At 41.0% G+C, this 23,192-nt stretch overlaps 4 protein-coding genes across 5 annotated transcripts; 3 read left to right on the top strand and 1 right to left on the bottom strand.

The window, feature by feature from the left end:
* The first annotated feature begins 245 nt into the window (after positions 1-245).
* LOC133420146 (fibroblast growth factor receptor 4-like) lies at positions 246-3,033 on the top strand. Its single transcript, XM_061709742.1, has 4 exons — positions 246-758; positions 1,707-1,841; positions 2,285-2,310; positions 2,719-3,033. Exons 1-4 carry the CDS (start codon positions 581-583, stop codon positions 2,809-2,811), a joined length of 432 nt encoding a protein of 143 aa, XP_061565726.1. The 5' UTR covers positions 246-580; the 3' UTR covers positions 2,812-3,033.
* Positions 3,034-4,601: 1,568 nt separating this feature from the next.
* On the top strand, positions 4,602-7,493 carry LOC133420140 (tripartite motif-containing protein 16-like). Its single transcript, XM_061709732.1, has one exon. The coding sequence runs from the start codon at positions 4,914-4,916 to the stop codon at positions 6,561-6,563; it is 1,650 nt and encodes a 549-aa protein (XP_061565716.1). The 5' UTR covers positions 4,602-4,913; the 3' UTR covers positions 6,564-7,493.
* Positions 7,494-8,007: 514 nt separating this feature from the next.
* On the top strand, positions 8,008-11,405 carry LOC133420139 (tripartite motif-containing protein 16-like). The gene is made up of 2 exons (XM_061709731.1): positions 8,008-9,014; positions 10,053-11,405. Exons 1-2 carry the CDS (start codon positions 8,343-8,345, stop codon positions 11,043-11,045), a joined length of 1,665 nt encoding a protein of 554 aa, XP_061565715.1. The 5' UTR covers positions 8,008-8,342; the 3' UTR covers positions 11,046-11,405.
* A 6,364-nt stretch (positions 11,406-17,769) lies between these two features.
* Positions 17,770-21,680, bottom strand: LOC133420142 (uncharacterized). Of its 2 annotated transcripts, XM_061709736.1 has the most exons (5): positions 20,842-21,680; positions 20,568-20,680; positions 19,896-20,053; positions 19,369-19,501; positions 17,770-18,979 (listed from the first exon to the last, which is right to left on the bottom strand). In XM_061709736.1, exons 1-5 carry the CDS (start codon positions 20,975-20,977, stop codon positions 18,518-18,520), a joined length of 1,002 nt encoding a protein of 333 aa, XP_061565720.1. In that variant the 5' UTR covers positions 20,978-21,680; the 3' UTR covers positions 17,770-18,517. The 2 variants fall into 2 exon arrangements, 1 of the variants encoding a protein (XP_061565720.1); XR_009770581.1 differs by lacking the exon at positions 19,896-20,053.
* Between the last annotated feature and the right edge of the window lie 1,512 nt (positions 21,681-23,192).

Here is a 23,192-nt window from a genome sequence, read left to right as displayed (position 1 = left end):
GTTCCACCATCACAAACAGGAAGTTCCACCATCACAATCAGACCTGCAGCAGAGAGAAGCATAATTTCATCCAGCAGAAACAGAATGACACCAAGACTGCAGCTCTTCATCACTTTACTGCTTCACTTTGAAGGTAAAGATCAACTCTGACTCATGTTTTAGGGTTTAATTTGATTTAAAAAGACTGTAAAATCTACTCTGAAGTTGTCGTGTACCGTTGTACGCTGTTTCACTAAATGTGTTTTCTTTAATGAAACTCACCTCTGTTACAATCAGACCACTTAAAGACAACATTACATAACTGAATGTTTCACCAGAGATTGTGTGTGTTGAAGTCTCTTCTCTGTGCTGACAAACCTAAATATGTAGGTTAAATATGTTTCTAGGGTCAGGTTGATGTGTGAAGTGTAAAACGTTTCTCAGAGTGTTTTTCTCTGCAGCAGGAATCAGTGATGGAATCGTTCTGCATCACAGAGCTGGAGATGACGTCATTTTACCGTCTAACGTTGATTCTTCATATTACCCATGTTCTGATGTTGACTGGATTTATTACAACATTCAAGATGCAGACGAACACATCATGGTTAAAAATGGAAATATTAAGAAGACGTCACGTGGAGCTGACAGGATGAGTTTGAGCAGTTACTGCTCTCTGATCATCAACAGCGTCACTGCTGAAGATGCTGGTCGTTACACCTGTAGGATTAGTAATGCTGTTGGTTCCTCCCACACATCTGTGTATCTGAGTGTTTTAACAGGTGAGTGTTTTCACTTAATAACATCCAGACTGTCAGTTTGAATCCTCCTCATCAACTCTGAGTGAAACGCTGTTAGAAGCTCGCCCGCCTCACTGGCGGTGGATTGCCTCCCTCCTACCTCTCCCCTCTGTGGGGTTGCTGGTGGCCTGGGTTCCGGGTTCTTCCCCTCTGTGGGGTTGCTGGTGGCCTGGGTTCCAGGTTCTTCCGTGTCGGCCTCTGGTCCCGCGGGTGGCGGGGTTGCTCCCCCCCCTCCCCCACTATAGATACACTTCAGGTAGAGCTTTGTTTGGTTTATTACACACACACACACACACACACACACACACACACACACACACACACACACACACACACACACACACACACACACACACACACACACACACACACACACGGACATATACATATACACACGCACATACACACACATACATACACACACATAGCGATTTGGGTCGCTATGTGTGTCTAACCCTGCTCGTGCTTTGGTTGGCTCCGTGTCGGTTTCGTGTTTCGTTTGTGGTTTTTTGTTGCAGATTTCCAGTGCTCGACGTGAGGTGTGTTCTTGCTTCCTGGATTGGCAGCGGACGTCACCCCCGCCCCCCCCTTCCCTCCCTAAAAACTAACAAAAAAACCACTGGGTTTGTGTATGTGTATGTGTATATATATGTATATATATATATATATATATATATATATATATATATATATATATATATATATATATATATATATATATATATATATATATATATATATATATATATATATATATATATATATATATATATGCCTTAGGTTTTTACAAGCATGGTATTAACCATTAATATATGCGCAGACAAGGTTAAAAAACAAAAACTTGATGTCATCATTCGGACTTTACACTTTTAAACAGGTAATGTGTTAATATTGACTTTTTGATCATTTTGTTGAATCCTTTGGTTCCAGATTCCAGTCTGATCAATACCAGATTGATTATTGGATGGGTGGACAAGGGGCTGATGGTGGTTCTGGTCATCATCGCTAAGTTTCTCATCATTTACAGGATGAAAGTTAAAAGGAACAATCCCAAACATCAAACAGGTGTGTTTGACCTGCCTGTCAGGTTGTTATTTAGTTTCTGAAGTTAGATTGAGTTAAACTCTGAAACAAAATCAACAAACAGCGTTTTCTCAAACTAGAAAAAAGCAGTTAAAGATGCTATTGTTTATGAAAATGTCGTGGAGACTGGTGGACGACTGGCGAGAGTCTGAGATGTTTTTCATCTGCTGCTTTTGAAAGAACGACTGCAGGATAAAATGATCTAAACTAGACTTGAAGAGAAGACGTCACAGCTGCACATGTAGAGAAAAGAGGAAGTAGAAACTATTTCTTCCCTCCAGCATCACTGGAAATGTAACAAAAGTGTCTTATTAATGAACAAGCTAATCAGAACTTATATTATTATTATTAATAATGAGAGAATAAGGATAATAAATGTGTAATCTTGTCAACTAACGCTAAGAATTTAACATTCTTTGTTCCAGATGTTCAGTTACCAATGCAGCAGTTTGTGAGTAACTTCACTAATATTTTATATTTTATATATATCTACCTTTAAAATATAAATATGTATGGAATATCCAGGTTCATCAAAGGTTTCCTGTTTGTTCATTTTTATCAATATTTGTTTTTGATTATTCTTGGTTTTCTGTTAATAAACCTAAATACCAGAGAATCAACCATTATTTTGATCTTAGTTGACTTACAAGATGTTAAATAAACATTTATAGCTGCTAACTTTCATAAATGTTATTAATGGGTGATTTTCTGGTTTTCATTCAGATATCGATGAAGAGTTTATAATTGTAGATCAATTTCATAGGAAACATTAAGAACGGTCCATTATCATGTAAATATGAGCTTGATCTCCCTCTGGTGGTGAAAACATGAATTACATTAACATTGCATGTTTCCACAGGTGAACAGGGATGAAGATGAAGATGATGATGATGTGGTGAACTATGAAAATGTTGAAGACCTGCCTGCTTCTGTCCGATCCACGGATCAATAAATCAGCTGTGTGTGATGGAAACGTTAGCGTTAGCCTGGCTACAGAGCAGCAGACGGATGTTTTGTCTTTGAAAGCTCAACTCTGTTTATGACAATCCTAGTGTTTAGTCTTCATCATTTTGTGATCTTCAAAAATACTATGCAGCTTTTCCTCAGCATCACTCCTGCATCGAGGAGCCTGATGGATGTTTGACCCACTTGCTAATGATGTATTAAATCTCCTAACCTGGGATCATCTCTCACGTCTTTATTCCTGATAATCTCATCTCTCAGTTCAGCCCAGACAGTCACCCAGCAGTTCAAACATGTAACACGGAGGTGTTGATGAGTTTGTCCACAACTCATCAAGTTTGTTGCACTGGTACTGAACTGGTATTGCACATTTTTTATTTAAAATATAAACTGTAAAATGCTTTCTTTAAAAAAGGCTGTGAGTGTTTTAAAATGCTGGGATAAGAGACAACAAACTGAGAATGCGACACATGCAGGGGGACTGTATGATCAATCCTTGGACAGGGTCCCAAAATCCTGGTTCAGGACCCCCCAACCCTGAAGCGGGCCCTAATGCCCTGAATAATGGAACATGGACGGGCCCAGCAACATACTGGCAATAGGGATGCCCAGAGAAACCTGAAGGGGAGGTAATTTTGCCTATATTAACACAACGTCCACATATTGAACCCACCATAAATGTACCTGTACATAACCGTCACCACCAGTTCATGAGAGACACAGGGGCAACTTACTCCTGTTTAGGAAAAGATGGAGCCAACCTTCCCCTCTCAGCCTCAAAGATTCGGACAGTGGGTTTCTCTGGGAAAACACAAATAATACCAATGACTTAGCCGGTTCCATTGATAATAGGAGAAAAGACAATTTACACTTCCCTTTTATACTCGGCAGACACGCCAGTTAATCTTCTAGGAAGAGATGTGCTATGCCAACTCGCCTGATGGGCTTAGTGACCTTTATGCTGGTGCAGGTGGTCCAACAGGTCGGAGGCCGCCTGAAGAAGGCTTACCAGCAGCTGAGGAATGCCGTCTGCAACACGATGACACTGTGGCAGGCCCAGCAGAGGGCCTACCACATGCACACCCATCACCTCGTTCACTACAGGAGGAAGCGCCGGGCTCGTTTGGCCCGCAAGCGTTTGTTTATCCGCCCACGCCAGGGCGCGATTGGTTTCCCTCCCATTCAGATTAGCTGCATGTTGATGTTAACCCTGTGTGGATTAACAACGGGGGAAGTTATAATATTAGCTAATATTAATCCTAACACAGCTGGAGCCGGAGACAGCAGGAATCTAGTTTAACCACATCAGGACGAACTAAGTAGTTAAAAGTATTCGGCCACGCCTTTTAAATGGTTGAATTCTGGGGGTTGAACCAGGCTGTCTTTATAAATGCTCAGTCCCCCTCATCCGACACCTGTAACCATCAAATTCAGATAAAAGATGCTTCTACCGCAGCAGTAACACCGAACAAGCCTCAGAGCGTCTTCTGTTCTCCAGTTGTTTAATTTCCAGGGAACTAAGACTTCTGGTTTGACTTCCTGGCGAGGAAGTAAATACCAGAATGATCAAATCTTATCTCCTTACGTCGTGTCTAATTTTAGGTCCGTTCCTGAACAGTCAAACCTGTCAAACCTGCTAACCCAGACGTGACACCAAGGAAGCGTCAGACGTGCATCAGGTTTGAGGAAAAACATTCCTTCAAGAGCTGCTTCAGCCTCAGCGATGACAGACAGCAGATTCAGACCAACATACTCGTCGTCAGGCGTCTAATCAGCTTATTAACATCGTTTCACGTTAAGGATCACTGGATGTAGTTTAAAGTTAGTTCAAACGCTTCACATCCTTGTGTCTTCTGAAACAAGGGAATTGAATGTTTCCTGGAATCAAAAACCACGGATAACTCCTCCACCTCTGCCTTGGCTCCTCCCCCTGACAGCTGAGTGCCTGTCATCATCGTGCTTCAGCGACACGATCACCAACAGATCAGTGTGTTGTTGAACGAGCAAGAAGATTCACTCGGATTTGGATTATTTCCTCACTTTTTTTTTTTGCTTTGGAGGACACGTTTGTTGTTGCTGTGAGGAAACCAGATGGATTTAGTCAAGGTCTCTTGTTCCATCTGTCTGGATCTACTGAAGGATCCGGTGACGATTCCCTGTGGACACAACTACTGCATGAACTGTATTAAAACCCACTGGGATGAGGAGGATCACAGAGGAGTCCACAGCTGTCCTCAGTGCAGGAAGACCTTCAGACTGAGACCCATCCTGGTGAAAAACACCATGTTAGCAGAGTTAGTGGAGGATCTGAAGAAGACTGGACTCCAAGCTGCTCCTGCTGATCTCTGCTATGCTGGACCTGAAGATGTGACTTGTGATGTCTGCACTGGGAGGAAGGTGAAAGCTGTCAAGTCCTGTTTGGTCTGTCTGGCCTCTTATTGTGAGAAACATCTCCAACCTCACTATCATGCTCCTGCTTTTAAAAAACACCAGCTGGTGGATCCCTCCAACAAGCTCCAGGAGAACATCTGCTCCCTCCACGATGAGGTGATGAAGATCTTCTGTCGTACTGATCAGCAGAGTATCTGTTATCTGTGTACGATGGATGAACATAAAGGTCATGAAACAGTTGCAGCTGCAGCAGAAAGATGTGAGAAGCAGAAGGAGCTGGAGGAGAGTCGACAACAAATCCAGCAGAGAATCCAGGACCGAGAGAAAGACGTGGAGCTGCTTCAGCAGGAGGTGGAGATCATCAATGTCTTTGCTGATAAAGCAGTGGAGGACAGTGAGAAGAGCTTCAACGAGGTGATCCGTCTCCTCCAGAAAAGCAGCTCTGATGTGAAGCAGCAGGTCAGATCCCAGCAGGAACATGAAGTGAGTCGAGTCAAAGATCTTCAGGAGAAACTGCAGCAGGAGATCACTGACCTGAAGAGGAGAGACGCTGAGCTGGAGCAGCTCTCAGACACAGAGGACCACAACCAGTTCCTCCACAACTACCCCTCACCGTCACCCCTCAGTGAGTCCACACACTCATCCAGCATCCAGATTCGTCCTCTCAGGTACTTTGAGGACGTGACAGCAGCTGTGTCAGAGACCAGAGAGAAACTACAGGACCTTCTGAGAGAGACGTGGACAAACATCTCACTGTCTGTTGCTGAAGTGGATGTTTTACTGTCCGAACCAGAACCAAAAACCAGAGCTGGACTCTTGAAATATTCACGAGACATCACTCTGGATCCAAACACAGCTCACAAACATCTGTTACTGTCTGATGGGAACAGAAAAGTTACTTTAATGAAAGAAATACAGCCTTATTACAGTCGTCCAGATAGATTCACAACTTGGTTTCAAGTCTTGAGTAGAGAGAGTCTGATTGGACGTTGTTACTGGGAGGTGGAGTGGAGAGGAAGAGGAGTTGAGTTTGCAGTCGCGTACAAGAACATCAGCAGAGCGGGAAGTTCAGATGACTGCGTGTTTGGAGGGAATAACAAATCTTGGGCTTTATATTATGGCATACCAGGTTACATATTCTGGTACAACAACATCCAAACTCGTGTCTCCGGTCCTCCTTCCTCCAGAGTTGGAGTTTACCTGGACCACAGAGCTGGTCTTCTGTCCTTCTACAGCGTCTCTGAGACCATGACCCTCCTCCACAGAGTCCAGACCTCCTTCACTGAGCCGCTCTATGCTGGACTTTGGCTCTCAGGTTCCAACGGAACAACCGCTGAGTTTATGAAGTGAGATAAAATAATGACGGCGACAGAGGCAGCATCTTGATTTAATTTGCAGGTTTACGTTGATGTTAAAGGTGAAGGAAACATTATGGTGTTCATAGTTCTACTTTGATTTACAGGATAGTTCAGATGTGGTGTTTTTTTTTTCTGATGTCGGAACAAATATTTTTCCCTTTAAATGTGGGCGGAACCAAATCAACTTGAACACTTCAACGTTGTGTGCTGAAAAATATTCTGTCATTAATGGGACTTGATCCAGAAGAGGTCAAATAAAATCAGATAAATGTGCTACAGAGGAGGTGCTAGTTCAGTTATCAAAGAGTTATTAATGATTGTCGAAGGACAATCCTTAATAATTAATAAGGTAGATTATTTATCAAATTGAATGATCAAAATGACTTAATCAAAATGGGGCACCACCTGATGAAATCAGGAAAATGATAACTACAACAGCAAAAAATCAGTCTCAAGGTAAATTATTCTTCAGAATAATAGTGAAGGGAGGAGTTCGAACACAGGCCTTTGCAACCAGCAGTTGTGACAAATATGTGTAAAATAAGCACAGACAACTTCTCTCATTCAAATTAATCAGAATTTATTTACACGTGTTAAGAAGTGTTACGAAGATGGTAAGACAACACTTTGGATAAATTCTGATGGCCAAACTGCCCAAAAACAAAAACTAACTAAACATGAACACAAAACTTCAGATTACATGTGTGTGTGTGTGTGTGTGTGTGTGTGTGTGTGTGTGTGTGTGTGTGTGTGTGTGTGTGTGTGTGTGTGTCACGATGGTTGTTCATACACATGAAAAGAAAGAAAGTTGGCTGCCAAAGTCACACGTGGAGTCGTGTCCGAGTCTCAGACGGCTCCGTGTCATCACACTCTACAGACCCCCATGCACAATCCACCATGCAGTCAACGTTAACAAATCAAGGCTGGCCTCAGAGTTGGACCTCAGAATTGAAATCAAGTCTTTCCATGTTCAACACAGGACTGTGGCCCAACACACCTCTGTGTTAGATGAAGTGATGGTTGTAAACCCAACCTGGAAGTGTGTGTGGTTGCTTGTTTGTAGGCCTGTGATGTAACTCACCGTGTGTGTGTTCCACCCTTACTTTTACTAGAATGGCTGTTCAGACCACAGGGCTACAGACTGAACACCTGTCCAGGTGTTGTACCTCCAACTTTTACACAAAGACAACTCATATCATCTGCAGCAGACCACCGTGTTGATACAGGAACAGGAAAAACCAGATACAAAGTTCAGAGTAAAACTCACTGCAACTATTTTATCATCTGTAGTACCCCCAATCAGACACTTGATGGGAGCAAAGGGACACATTTAAAACCATAAACTAGAGGCTGGACGAAATAAACCATTAATTTATTAATAAGATGGTGACATGGAACTTTTGAAAGAATAAACATGCAGAACAGCTGGAGCTACTTCGAAATGTGATTTAAATACGTTTGTATCCAAATAGGACTGGGTGAATTTATTGTTTCCTCTTAAGTTCTCCATTTCCTTAGAAAAACCACCACTCATGACTCCTCCCTTCTCCACGGCAGAGTTCAGCTCTGACTGTTTATTTCCTGGTTCCTCCTCCTTCACAGATCTGACAGTTTAGGCTTGCTGAGATCACAGTGCTGAAGCAACAGAGAGCTGCAAAGGCTGAACTAAAGATCAGTCCAGGAGGGAACACAAACGTGGGTTTGGTTTGTTCTGTGACGTTTGTTTTTGCTTTTAAGGAAACGAAACTCAAAGCCATTATCCAGAGGTGAAATGGCGCAGCAAGGAAACCAGCTGGACTCGGTGAAGTTCTCTTGTTCCATCTGTCTGGATCTACTGAAGGATCCGGTGACGATTCCCTGTGGACACAACTACTGCATGAACTGTATTAAAACATGCTGGGATGAGGAGGATCACAGAGGAGTCCACAGCTGTCCTCTGTGCAGAGAAACCTTCATGACGAGACCCGTCCTGGGGAGAAACAGCATGTTAGCAGAGTTAGTGGAGGACATGAAGAAGACTGGACTCCAAGCTGCTCCTGCTGATCTCTGCTATGCTGGACCTGAAGATGTGACCTGTGATTTCTGCTCTGGGAGGAAGGTGAAAGCTGTCAAGTCCTGTCTGGTCTGTTTAGTTTCTTATTGTGAGAAACATCTCCAACCTCACTATGATGTAGCTCAGCTGAAGAAACACCAGCTGGTGGATCCCTCCAAGAACCTGCAGGAGAACATCTGCTCTCTCCACGATGAGGTGATGAAGATCTTCTGTCGTACTGATCAGCAGAGTATCTGTTATCTGTGTACGATGGATGAACATAAAGGTCATGAAACAGTCTCAGCTGCAGCAGAAAGATGTGAGAAGCAGAAGGAGCTGGAGGAGAGTCGACAACAAATCCAGCAGAGAATCCAGGACCGAGAGAAAGACGTGGAGCTGCTTCAGCAGGAGGTGATTTTGATTTGATTTGATTTGATTTATTTATTCAGCATAGTATAAAAAACAGAACAAGTAACATACAAATGTAAAAAAGAGATTGATAATAAGCTCGGCTGAGGCAAAAAGCCCAAGGGGCTTAAATACGAGGCCTCTACCTGTAAAATACAGCAAAATATTGTACAAAGATTTAAAACATGCAGAATACATGATTGCAGTCTAAAAACAAAGACAAAGCAAAAAAACAGCAGCATCAATAGAATACATGGTATCTATATGATTAAAGAAAAAATAACAAATCTAGAAATATTATTAGGTAATCTGATCAATTAAATGTGTCCTGAGCTTATGTTTAAAATGATTGAATGAAGTAGATAGATTTAGATATTTTTTTACAGACATGGTTGATGTGGTTTTTCAGCTTAAACTTTCATGGATAATTACACCAAGGAAGGTAGTTGATGTAACCTGAGTGAGCGGGTCGTCTCCTATAGACAGACCGCTGTTAGATTTACAAGATATTTTATTTTTTGATGTAAATATAATAAAATGTGATTTTTTATATTCAGTGATAGTTTGTTAAGTTTGAACCATTTTGAAATGTTTTCTAAATCATTGTTAGCCTTTCCCATTAGAGATGAAAAAATGATTATGTGAAATAAATAAGTTTGTATCATCGGCATAAAGTACAGGAAACAAGGAGGACGAGGCCAAATAATTTATATAAATCTAAAATAACAGGGGCCCGAGTATAGACCCCTGGGGGACCCCGCATTTTCTGATTCTCTGATGATTTACCATCAATGATAACAAATTGCTGACGGTTATGAATATAATTGAAAAGCCACACATGAGTGATTCAAGCAAATCCATAGTGTAATCATTTTTGAAGAAGAATATCAAAATTAACTGTGTCAAATCTTTGGATAAATCAAGAAAGATTCCCAAAGTGTATTCATTATTATTGATTGCAGTGTGAATTTTATCAAACAATTGAAGTGTAGCCATTTCTGTAGAATGATTTTTCCTAAATCCATATTGGTGTTTATACAGGTGAAAGACATCAATGTCTCTGCTGATAAAGCAGTGGAGGACAGTGAGGAGAGCTTCAACGAGGTGATCCGTCTCCTCCAGAAAAGCAGCGCTGATGTGAAGCAGCAGGTCAGATCTCAGCAGGAACAGGAAGTGAGTCGAGTCAAAGATCTTCAGGAGAAACTGCAGCAGGAGATCACTGACCTGAAGAGGAGAGACGCTGAGCTGGAGCAGCTCTCAGACACCGAGGACCACAACCAGTTCCTCCACAACTACCCCTCACCGTCACCCCTCAGTGGCTCCACACTCTCATCCAGCATCCAGATTCGTCCTCTCAGGCACTTTGAGGACGTGACAGCAGCTGTGTCAGAGACCAGAGAGAAACTACAGGACCTTCTGAGAGAGACGTGGACAAACATCTCACTGTCAGTGGCTGAAGTGGATGTTTTACTGTCGGAACCAGAACCAAAGACCAGAGATAGATTCTTGAAATATTATAGAAAAATCACTCTGGATCGAAACACAGCAAACTCATATCTGTTACTGTCTGATGGGAACAGAAAAGTGACAGCAATGAAAGAAAAACAGTCATATTCTAATCATCCAGACAGATTCAGTTATTGGTTACAGGTCCTGAGTAAAGAGGGTCTGACTGGACGGTGTTACTGGGAGGTGGAGTGGAGAGGAGGAAGAGTCTATGTTGCGGTCGTATACAAGAACATCAGCAGAAAAGGAAACTCAAATGATTGTGGATTTGGTTACAACAACAAAAGCTGGTCTTTGCGTTGTGACACCAACACTTACACATTCTGGCACAACGGTGTCAACACTCCTGTCTCAGGTCCTCGTTCCTCCAGAGTTGGAGTTTACCTGGACCACGGAGCTGGTCTTCTGTCCTTCTACAGCGTCTCTGAGACCATGACCCTCCTCCACAGAGTCCAGACCTCCTTCACCCAGCCGCTACATGCTGGACTTTTACTTCGTGGTTCAGTTGAGCTTGTTAATGTTAAGTGATTTAACCATCAGTGTATCAACTGTGTTACAAGAAAACGTTTGGAACAAAAACTAAACTGAAAATCAAGTTTGTGGTTTTAAATGAACAAGTGCGTAAATAATGAAGAAGTAACAAAAACATGACCTTGTACGAGAGAAAAATGTGTTTTTAACTGGTGATTGAAATAATATATCGGTGATTACAAAGCTGTAATTTCTTATTTCTTAGATTGAATCACTGTAATCTATTACTATCATGGAACAATGATACTTATGTTAAACATTTAGACGTTGTGAGTTCTGAGTGGGTTTGATTGATATAAAACAAAAATGTCTGTTTCTGTTATTAAGACGTGAAATGTTGAAATAAAAGAAACATTTTGAAAAGGTTGTGTGATATCAGAATGGACTTTTTCCTCATTAGCTTGTCATCCAGGTGTTGACAGCTCCGTCCATGAACCGTTTCTTGTATCAGGGAGTTGCAGGGAAGCAGTGAGAAACATCTAAAACAGGGGTGTCCAAAGTGGGTCCTGGAGGGCTGCTGTTCTCCACGTTCTAGATGTTTCCCTGTTTCTACACACCTGATTATAATTTATGGTGTCATCAGCTCGACTTCAAGGTCTGCATAACTCTGTTAAGGACACAGCCATGTCTGTCAGGGTGCGTTAAAGCAGGGAAACATCTAAAACCTGCAGGACACCGGTCCTTAGAGACTCAAGTTTGACACCTGCTGTGCCACAAAGGGGGTGATGGTTCAGTTATTAGAGAGTTATTAATATGTTTATTACGATAATTATTAATAATTAATAATAAATAATAATAAAACTCCCGGAAGATATGGCGAACTCCCTCACGTTTCACCGCGTCCATCGCCTAGGAGGAAGAAGATCGGAAGCCCAGAGACCCAGACCCATTGTTGCCAAGTTTGAACACTATAAGCAGAAGGAGCAGGTGAGAAGCCGAGGGCCACAGCTACGCGGATTGCCGTTCTCCGTGAACGACCAGTTCCCCCGGGAGATCCTGGGCCGTCGCCGAGTCCTCTTCCCTGTCCGGAGGAAGCTCATGGCTGAGGGAGTGGGGGCCGTTATCACCGTGGACAAACTGTAGGTGAACGGACAACTGTACCGCGATCCCAACTCCCAGGTGATCCCATCACTCCCTGGCTCTGCTAAAAAGGATGAGTACAAATGTATTTTCTTCTTCTCTCTTTCTTTCTCACTAAATGGTGATTAGATTAGATATAGCTACATAAAACATTTTCGGTACATATTAATGTATTAATAATTCTTGCTCTGCTAGTCTCGGCAAGTCATAGGCTCACACTTGTGATTGCCCCTTTCTTTCTTTTTTTTCCTTTTCTTTATTTTTTATGATTAGAATTATTTCCCTCCCCCCACCTCACTCCCTTTCCCCATTCTTTTTCTTTTTTCCCTCTATGTCCCACCCTGCTGCACTTTCTGTTTTTGTTTGGTAAACTGGTACAAATACACATATCACACATTTAGAATAACAAGGCACACACATATACAACAGTTTCTCATGCAACATTACCATTTACATATAATATTACTTTCAATGATTGGATTATGGATAAATTAAAGTTCCTGACTTGGAATGTAAATGGAGCAGGAACAGGGTGAAGAGACTGAAACTTCTTAATCAGATAAAAACCCTGCAGGCAGACATTGTCCTACTACAAGCGACGCACTTAGTTAAAACTTCAGCAGATGCATTGGCCACGGCACAATTTCCGCATGTTTTCTCAGCCTGTTACAACTCCAGACAAAGAGGGGTAGCAATTATCATTAATAAAAGAGTAAATTTCACTGTAAAGGACACACACATTGACTCAGAGAGTAGATATTTAATATTAGTCTTGCAAATTCAAAGCTTGAATTTATGCATTTCTAATATATATGGTCCAAATGTTGATGACTCCTCGTTTTTTCACTCTTTTTTCACCTCACTTTCTGCTCACCTAGACAACACAGTCATCATCGGAGAAGACCTCAACCTGGTTCTGGACCCTGGAGTGGACAGGCTCAGTAATGTAGGCGGACACAGGAGTTGGCAGTCAGTAGGTATTGTTAAACAATATATGAATGATCTGTGTCTTTGCGATACATGGCGTTCTCTTCACCCAACTCTAAGGGACTACACTTTTTTCTCAGCTGTGCATCAATCACATTCTAGGAAGAGGAATTGGAGAAAGACCATCAAACATGTTTTCCATGTAAACACATTCACTGTTCTCATTGTAAAACAGCCGTTTCTATGAACCTCTCTCCGTCAGGAAAAAAGGATTTGTTCTGGCACCAACACCGGCTCTGCTGCAGCACAAAACCCCTGCACACATCTGCACACAGTCGTGACGCTGACACCAAGAATATGTCCAATCCTCCGGTGCGCTGAACCAGTAGCAAGTTTCCACATTGCGATGACCACTCTTTTCTTCAAGCCTACACATTCGCATAATCTCAGGTCTTGATGCTCCGTAGCTGGACGCCGTTTGTTGCACAAGAAGCTGAATGTTTCTTCAGACTTCCAGAAGTTCTGCTCTCACTGTGCATCCGTGAAACTGGGAACAATAACGCCTGGGAGGCTCGATTGAACGCTCAGACCGGCGGTTGTCACATAAAAAGACGTCACCGTTCTCTTACTTCAAACATTATATTTGGCACATGATCCATCCAATTCAGTATTCTGGACAACTGCAGACAATGAAGATCAGAAAATTACTGGATATTTGACAATATTAGAGCAACAAATCTGCCTGAAAAGGCTTCGGACTTGATTCTACTTTTGTGACTAAAACAGAAACCTGTTAAATGTAAATGGGCCTTGTAAAGCTCATTGTGTTGCACATATTTTATGACATTTGTTACGCAAATAAAGTAGCAACTGTAAATCCACAAATCAAACACTAGATGGTGGAAAAGTTTTATGTAAAAAGTTCTAAAACTAGAGTTCGGGTAGTGCAGTGTATGTAATCGTATCATCTGTATAAAATTCAACAGTTTCAACTGATTTACATGTTTTAATCCTCCCAAAATAAGATAAGATGAATCTTTATTGTCTCCCTTAGGATAAATTTGTCTTGGACACGAGAGGCACAGGCGACAATCACACTCCAATAAACATAGAAACATAAACCCGAAGTCTCCACCCACATGTACAATAAAACCACACTATAGTTAACACACATCAATCCCCACTCCCAGTTCCCAGAAAACCTATTACACAAAACCCCTGAGTAGAAGAAAAAATTATTGTACAGAGCCCGAATGAACTTATTGTACAAATGTCCACATTATTGCACAGATGACCCACACAAGAGAAAACCTACACATTATGGGGCTGTTAAGTCGTGACGTCACACCCTTTCAAAATAAGGCTTCCGGGTCCGGCTCCTCGTCATTCAAACATGCCGCAGTGCTGTGTTCCCCGTTGTAACAACAGATCTGAGTCTAAGACATTGATACCACTGTCATTCTTCCGCTTTCCTTGCGACGAGAAAGAGAAGAGGAAATGGCTGCAGTTGATAAGGTGAGTTACAATTCTTAAACGAATCAAGAAAAACGAAGTTTGGGCTAGTTAGGTAGCTAAAGTTAGCACTAGCTTTTGCACCTACTCGTAAAAGACAAACCGACCGTTTGCGGATATCCCTGATAAATGTAATGGGTTTTTACGGTGTTTTTGTTCGAACCAAGCAACAGCACAGCTGATACTACTGTCTACATCCAGTTAACATTACCTGTTTACACCCTTTTTTTGTTTTTACCTGTCCTTACCAGTTCCCATTATGCATACTGGTTGTGAAACTGTTATGCTCTCCGTGGTTAAACACATTAATCTCCTCCGTTTCTTAGAGTGCACAACCTATCTACATTGCAGTTTATTATTACTGTACATGTGTTACAACAGTTTTACAACAGTTTTATATTACCCCTGTATTCAGTACTCGAATTGTAAAAATAAATCAGGGGGGATGGTGGATTTGATCATATGGGGACAGATAATTTGTGCTGATTACAAATAATATAATATATAACAAATAATATCAGTGACCAAAACACCTGCAGAAATACTGCAGGAATGACATAGCAGCAGTTAAATGCAGCCTTCTGTAAGCTTTAAATATCCACTGGGCTTACATCAAATACATCAAAACACAACAATAAAAACACTTTTCTGAACTTATCAATATGACTCTGTCCTTCACAGGATAAGTAAAATGGATCACTGCAAAAACTCAAAATCTTAACAAGAATATTTGTCCTATTTCTAATGTCTCATTTTAGTAAAAAAAAATCTCATGACACTTAAAACAAAACTCATCACTGGAAAAAACAACAATTTGCACCTGTTTCAAGTAGATTTTCACTTAAAATAAGTAGAAAAATCTGCCAGTGGAACAATATTTTTTTGCTTGTAATGAGAAGATAAATCTTGTCCCACTGGCAGATTTTCCTACTTATTTCAAGTGAAAATTGACTTGAAACAGGTGAAAATTGTCAAATAAGTTATTTTTCTGGTGTTATTTTTCTGGTGATGACTCTAAATGTTGAAATAGCAGTAAAACCACATTCATTGATGAAATGACATAAGGGATGGAAAGGGGGAATGGCAGTTTTACAGGGGGGATGATTTGGACCATTTTTATTTCCGGGGGGATGCCATCCCCCCTCATCCCCCCTCAACTCCAGTACTGCCTGTATTCTATTTTATTACTACCTGCCCAGGGACTACAGGTGGAAAATAGCAATCTGCTACAACCTGGCACAATGCATATGCTCTTGTACAAGATTAATTGTGCACTGTCCCTGTCTTTAAATAAATAAATTACAATTAAATTTAACTTCTACACCATTTTATATCTGAGATCCTTATTTTTACTTTTTCTTTTTCTTGCATCTTCTTTTCTATACATTTGAGCTTATTAGAGGCAGCCTGAGATTTAAGATTGCCATTGCCAATGACTGTTTCACTGTAATTGCTGTGCATGACTAATACAGAACTAAAGTAACGTTAATGATGATCAATTTATCTCTCTCTTTTTTTTTTAAAGGCGTGAAAACTTCACTCCAAACTGCAACTCTAGGTTGTGCAGTTGGCATTTCCCGGATGGCAAAGCAGCTGGGCCATCACGTTTTGCATGGAATGAAGGGAAGACTTTCCAGTTCCCTGACCCCCTCAGCCATACCGCTAAACGGAGAAAAGAAATGGTTGCTACCAGTGGGGAAGATGAAACAACAGTTCAACAAACACCTGAACAGACCCCTGAACAGACCCCTAGTACTTCCAAAAGTCTTGTGGTTCTGGAGATCGAGAATGACATGCTGAGAAGAGAGAATGAGAAATTGAGAAAACAATTGGACAAACAAAAACAAACTTTCTCCTTCAGCCAAATTTCCTCCAATCCTGACAGAGTCCAGTATTTCACCGGATTGCCCGATGCTGCCACCGTTTTGTTTTTGGAAGCACTTCTTTCTAAATTTGAGCTACAGTATCATTCTGATTGGACAGTCCAAATTATGCCCCTAATAGATCAGCTACTCCTCACATTAATGAAACTCAAACTTAATTGCGGCCACATAGACCTTGCGACAAGGTTTAATTGTAGCACAGCCACAGTAACAAACATCTTTACTACCATCGTTAGTGCGCTGTATGACATTTTGTATGTTGGTATGCTTGAGAACAACATCCCCTCAACAGCCAAGAACCAAACATCACTGCCAGACTGCTTCCGGCCCTTCCCCAACTGTCGGATAGTGCTTGACTGCACTGAGGTTGCAGTTTCTAACACGGAGAGCCTGGAAACACAGAGCCATTTGTACAGCCAGTACAAAGGACGGACCACTCTGAAGGCTCTAATTGGTGTAGCTCCCAATGGAGTAATAACCTTCACCAGTGACCTGTACGGAGGGAGTGCCTCAGACAAGGCCATAACAGCTGACTGTGGACTTCTCCAGCATCTTAAACCAGGTGATATGGTCATGGCGGACAAGGGCTTCACCATACGGGACATTTTGCCAGAAGGAGTTCTGCTGAACATTCCGTCTTTCCTCATCAATGGGCAGTTCACACAGGAGGAAGTGAACAATAACAGGTTAATCTCCCGGGCAAGGATACATGTGGAGCGTTCTATTCAAAGGCTGAAATTGTACAACATTTTGCACCACATCCCACACCAGTTCAGGAAAAACATCAACAAAATACTGAAAGTATGTGTGTGTCTAACAAATTTGCAAACACCCATTCTGCGTGAAATTGAATGAATGATTGTCAGTGTGTTAAATGTGGAGGACTGTTTCCCAGTGGCCATAAGATTTGTTACATGTATATAATGGCATGATTTGAATAGTTTGACATGAAATAAGACCCATTGAGAAAAATGTATATTCTTGTAAAGTGAAAAAAAATTCTTCTTGTTCTTTTAACTGTTTGTTTGCAGAAAATTTCAATCAAAAATGTAAATAGACTGTATGACAGGGATTTGTTACATGTATATAAGGGCATGATTTGAATAGTTTGACATGAAATAAGACCCATTGTGATAAATGTATATTCTTGTAAACTGATTTTCATGAGTGATTTGATTTGAGGAAAACTTGAATTAAAAAAGTAATACCAGGTAAAAAAAATGTTACTGTTCTTTATAGACATGTTATATTAAGTGTTTCAGACATTGTGTTACTGCCAAAAACTTCATTTATTATAACAGCGTAAACTGATAAGGACATTAGTATTTACAGATCATGAATGTAGGGTATGTTCAAGTGCAGACATTAACATCGTCAAATCTTCATCTGAAAAGTAAAGATGTCAAATAAATGTAGTGGAGTAGAAGGTACAATATTTACCAGAAAAAATGTTTATAATATTTACAATATTTACCAGAAAAAATATTTACAAGAAATGTAGTGGAGTGGAAGTAAAAAGTAGGACAAAGCGGAAATACTCAAGTAAAATATAAGTACCTCAGAACTGTACTTAAGTAAAACATGTACTTAGAACAAAAGGAGGAGAGGCCAGCAACACTTGGTGTCCTTGGTGATGACTTATATGACCTATTACACAGACTGGTTTCGACACAGGTCTTCTTCAGTGTGACACACTGAAGAAGACCTGTTGAAAACAGTCCGTGTAATAGGGTAAGCACCAACGCAGTTCATCAACACATTCACTGCCATTGACGCCGATTGGCATCAATCTATTTACAACCGTTCACTGCCATTGCATGCTGGCGCAACTTGTCAGTAAATATCAGGCCAGTAGTTGGCAGCAAAGTGTCTATTTGGATGAGTGATCCATCAATGTTTATGTACTCCTAAAACTCAATATTCTGTGGGTCTTTGAACATCAGCCAAAATGCCCAAAAACTCTGGCAGTATGGAGCTGTCTACTCTGAAAATGGCTGGCAGTCAATGAGTTAATAAAAGTCATCAAGAAGGACACCAAGTGTTGCTGGCCTCTCCTCCTTTTTGTTTTTAATTTAAAACTGACACAATGTTTGGAAGGAAACACTCTTTAAAAAATGTTTCCAGAATACCAATGTTAAGAGCCCATGTCGGATCTTTGAGCACTGGCAGGATGACAAGGTCAAGAGGAGTCCATACAATGAGGTGACAACTGTTAGCTCCAGTCAGGTGTAGGTTGCCCTGGATCTGATGCCAGTAGTTATGGCGTTGTTTTAGTGCCAGGGTACCAGTTTCTTCATCCAACTCCAAGAAGAAGTCCCTACTCTCTGCTGCTTGTAGGATGGTATTGGCTCTGGCTGACCACGGACATTTCACCTCAACGATGCAGTCATCAGATACAGTCCCATCTGGAGAACCACCGAGTAGACCGCTGTGAGACAAGAACAATCCCCTCTCCTGGATGACAACACCTGTGCGCTCCGTGAATTGTTGCTTTGCCCTTGCCTCATGGTGGATTCCCCAGTCACATGCCTTTAAAAAAACAAAAAACAAAAAAACAAACATTTATTACAGTGGTCACCAACATTCTGCAGCTTCACCACGATCCTGCTCACTCAGAAATATTAACATATAATCTACAATATTATAATAATTATGTTCCATCAGCGCGATCAATGACGTCATGAGTGATAGAGATCATTATTCATTGATCCTACGTGTCTAAAGCTTCATACCGATTATTTGAATTTAAACTGAAATAACACATTATGTGTAATAAACATTTCAGTGCAGGAGCTGCTCTAACAAACTGACAGCCGTCTTGTGTTCACAGAGTCACAGAGTTAAAAGAAGGGCATGCAGAGGTTTGATTCTGAGCTGAGTGAATTCACGCTGTGTAATATTTATTACCCATAACTTACTTTGGATCCTTCTTTGAGGTTGTACTGGCCAAGCAGTGTTTTAAATAAGGAAGGAGGGTAGGACTTCCGCTTCACTGCTGCCAAGACCAAACCGAAGTTGCTTGCTGTGATCCTTTTTTGCCGATATGCTGACCTGTTATAAAGAAACCCAAAATAAGAGAGATAGTTCACATAGACCAGTGGTCACTAACCATGCTCTTGTTAGTATTTGATGATGATGATGATGATAATAACAACAATTATTATCAAACAGCTGAAGCTTTTCAAGGGCTTGATGACAAGTTATTAATTAGAATCAGATGTAAAACATGCAGGGCAGTAGCTTTACAGGAGCAGGGTTGGTGACCACTGACCTTGAAAGTTCTTGCTTAACAACTAGCATTAGTTACATGTAAAAATAATCTGACTCTCTGCAGTCGGCAGTTGCTACAATTTCTCAGTTTCTGAAAAGTTAAGCTGTTTCATTGACTAGTTTTGTAATGTTTCAGCTTGTATCTTGTTGTGTTTTTATAAATGCACTTTCCTACCACAATGCGTTCTTTGCCTGCCCAACTGTGGCTCTCTCTATCTGCTGCTTCTCCTGCTCAGTGACTGCAAGTGATGACAATAAATAAAGAGCCTTGTCCTCTGCTTGGCTATAACCTGGGTTGGTCAACAGCCCCTCAAAGGTCTTGATAGGGAGAGTCTAGATTTAAAGTTAAGCAAACAGTTTTACAAATACAAGTTGATTTCCTAAAGAGGACATGAAACACTGTTCAATATGAGTGTGGTGTGTGGATATCTGTCATCATGGCATTTATCAGGAAACAACGTGCTTTTATGGTTCGTATATCAGGAAACAACGTCTGATCAGGAAACAGGGGTTGAGAAAATCTGACAGCTTAAAACTATATTAAATTGATTGAAAACTTATATAATGTGTTAGCTGAATTGAGCGGAATCACTTCCTGATTAATGTCATGTGTTAAACTATAACTATTTAACGCTGTGAAATTTTTTTTGCAGCAACTCAAATGAAATTCATGTTATATTTCAGAGCCATATCTTACCCAAGATGAAACAAACCACACTCATATTAAACAGTGTTTCATGTCCTCTCTGTAATACTTAGTGACCACATAGTGAATACAAAACATCTTTCAATTAAAGCAGACAGTCTGATATCTATAATATCAAAGTACAAAAGACACAAGTCGTACCTGAGGAGTTTCTGGGCTCAAAATCCATCCCATTCCAGTAAAACGCCCAAGCTGTGACAGGGATGCCCGTACCCAGTCCTTGTCCTCCTGGGTGACAGATCTTTTTATTCCAGCTGAAATAATATTATAACGTGTTATGAGTGTATATTACCACCGTTTGATGAATGCGATTCATCTTCACATAATATAATAGCTTTAAACCACATAACGTTAAGTAAATAATTCAAAACAAGCAACAACATCAGACAGCATCATTTGCAAATGAATTACTAACCTTGTGTTGTGGATGGTGCCATCACAGACACTCGCTTAGGTGTGATGTCAGCCTTCAGCATCTTCGGCCTCTTCCACACACACTCGACATCGGTGCGGGACACATTTTTTTCTGTCCAGATCAGCAGAGCTGCCATATGGTGGCACTTGTCCTTGCCGATTGGGCACTGGCAGCTGCTGTATTTTACTGCCTGTCCCTCAACATGAACCTGACGTTACATTGAAAACATTTCAACTCTCTCACCCTAACACATCTTAGCCTAACAATACTTCTGTTGCTAGCCGGGGGCTGGCACATCATTATATTTCAACTTGCTTAACTTCACTAACACTCCAAAACATTGCTGATATAGGGACCTATAACGTTACTGACATATTAAGTTTTTCATCTTCGTTTACATCAAAAGTTGTAGCAAGGGCTGGGCGATATGGCAAAAAAAGTGATCACGATTTTTTTTCCCATATTGAACGATCTCGATTTTTAATCACGATTTTTTAAATCAGAAGATCCCCCCTCCCTTCTGGAATAAAATAGAAAGAACCCAGAGATTAGGTTTTTTTTTTATTAACAAATAAAGCAAATAGCATGTTTTAACAAAAGCCATATAGAAAATGGCACAACAAACAGGTAGTTTTAAGCAGTTTAAAAAAGTTTCAAATAGTTTTAGCAGACAAAAAAAATTTTCATGATCATTTAAAATGTAAACCAACCAAAAAAGTGCAAGTGAGTGAACTGTAAAACCTGCAGAACTGTGAACAAAAACAGTGCACAGAATATCAAGCCACTAATATTGTTCACTCAAAATCTTAACAAGAATATTTGTCTTATTTCTAGTTAAAATGTCTTATTTTAGTAAAAGAAATCTCATTAGACTTAAAACAAGACTCATCACTGGAAAAAACATAAATTTTCACCTGTTTCAAGTAGATTTTCACTTAAAATAAGTAGAAAAATCTGCCAGTGGAACAAGATTTTTTTGCTTGTAATAAGAAGATAAATCTTGTTCCACTGGCAGATTTTTCTACTTATTTCAAGTGAAAATTTACTTGAAACAGGTGAAAATTGTCAGATAAGTTATTTTATTTTTCTGGTGTTATTTTTCTGGTGATGACTCTAAATGTTGAAATAGCAGTAAAACCACATTCATTTTTATTTCGGGGGGGGGGGGGGGGGGGGGGGGGGTTTGATTTTGATGGACAGCTTTTAGCAGATGCTTCAGAGCTTCTGGTGTCCGGGACCCCCTCAGCTCCCTGTATTCCCCTCCTTGAATCCTTGAATCCTTCTCCTCCTCTCCACTTTTAAAGAAAGATTAAAATATCTTCTTCTTCTTCGCGTTCTTTGTATTGCTTTCTGGGACGCTCTCGACTCCCGGGACCTCCGTCAACTGATTTATGGTTCCGCGGTACACCAACGCAGACCCTAACGTGATCGAGAAAGTATTCCCACAGCTGATCACCGTGATCGAACTTAATTTGATCGCCATCACAAATCGAGATCGTTTAATCGCCCAGCCGTAGATGTCAACTAACTAGATAACTTATGGCTAATTTATAACTCACCTCAACCTCGTAAACTCTCTTTTTCTGTGATGCCTGGACGCTACCCTTTATTATTCCACCAGGCAGAACAGCCACACTGACCACTCTGTTGGAATGAAACGAGTTTAACCCTTTTTTCACTCTCTCTGGTACCTCAGTGAAGAAAGAAGTGATCGTAAACAAGTTCACCGGGTCCGTCATTGTCGTTCGTTTTGTTTATCTGTCAGAGCGTCAGGACCCGGAAGTCTTATTTTGAAAGGGTGTGACGTCAGACTTAACAGCCCCATAGACACACAGTGTGTGTGTGTGTGTGTGTGTGTGTGTGTGTGTGTGTGTGTGTGTGTGTGTGTGTGTGTGTGTGTGTGTGTGTGTGTGTGTGTGTGTGTGTGTGAGTGTGTGTGTGTGTGTGTGTGTGTGTGTGTGTGTGTGTGTGTGTGTGTGTGTGTGTGTGAGTGTGTGTGTGTGTGTGTGTGTGTGTGTGTGTGTGTGTGAGTGTGTGTGTGTGTGTGTGTGTGTGTGTGTGTGTGTGTGTGTGTGTGTGTGTGTGTGTGAGTGTGTGTGTGTGTGTGCGTGCGTGCGTGTGTGCGTGCGTGCGTGCGTGTGTGTGTGTGTGTGTGTGTACACACAGACGTCTATGTAGTTATCTTACAAACATACAACACATCATGTCACTGCTTTTCCTAACATGTGAAGTGAAGAGTGGGCATTGTACCGCATCATCACCTCTGTCTCTTTTATTTGGACTCTCCTCACGCTTTCCCTCTCCAAACCTGAGCTTGCTTTGCAGAAGTCTTTTCATGGTCTCTCTGTGTC

Source organism: Cololabis saira, chromosome 20, assembly GCF_033807715.1.
Source record: "Cololabis saira isolate AMF1-May2022 chromosome 20, fColSai1.1, whole genome shotgun sequence".
Taxonomy (NCBI): domain Eukaryota; kingdom Metazoa; phylum Chordata; class Actinopteri; order Beloniformes; family Belonidae; genus Cololabis; species Cololabis saira.
This window is presented reverse-complemented; position numbering and strand designations above follow the sequence as displayed.

Bases quoted from the DNA above. Each gene is read 5' to 3' on its own strand.
- LOC133420146 (XM_061709742.1), top strand. From the start codon at position 581: ATGGTTAAAAATGGAAATATTAAGAAGACGTCACGTGGAGCTGACAGG. The intron at 759-1,706 runs GTGAGTGTTTTC...CTTTGGTTCCAG, and splicing joins GTATCTGAGTGTTTTAACAG to ATTCCAGTCTGATCAATACC. The intron at 1,842-2,284 runs GTGTGTTTGACC...TCTTTGTTCCAG, and splicing joins CAATCCCAAACATCAAACAG to ATGTTCAGTTACCAATGCAG.
- LOC133420140 (XM_061709732.1), top strand. From the start codon at position 4,914: ATGGATTTAGTCAAGGTCTCTTGTTCCATCTGTCTGGATCTACTGAAG.
- LOC133420139 (XM_061709731.1), top strand. From the start codon at position 8,343: ATGGCGCAGCAAGGAAACCAGCTGGACTCGGTGAAGTTCTCTTGTTCC. The intron at 9,015-10,052 runs GTGATTTTGATT...GTGTTTATACAG, and splicing joins TGGAGCTGCTTCAGCAGGAG to GTGAAAGACATCAATGTCTC.
- LOC133420142 (XM_061709736.1), bottom strand. From the start codon at position 20,977: ATGGCAGCTCTGCTGATCTGGACAGAAAAAAATGTGTCCCGCACCGAT. The intron at 20,054-20,567 runs GTACGACTTGTG...CTTTAAATCTAG, and splicing joins TGAGCCCAGAAACTCCTCAG to ACTCTCCCTATCAAGACCTT. The intron at 19,502-19,895 runs GTAGGAAAGTGC...TCTTTATAACAG, and splicing joins CAGGCAAAGAACGCATTGTG to GTCAGCATATCGGCAAAAAA.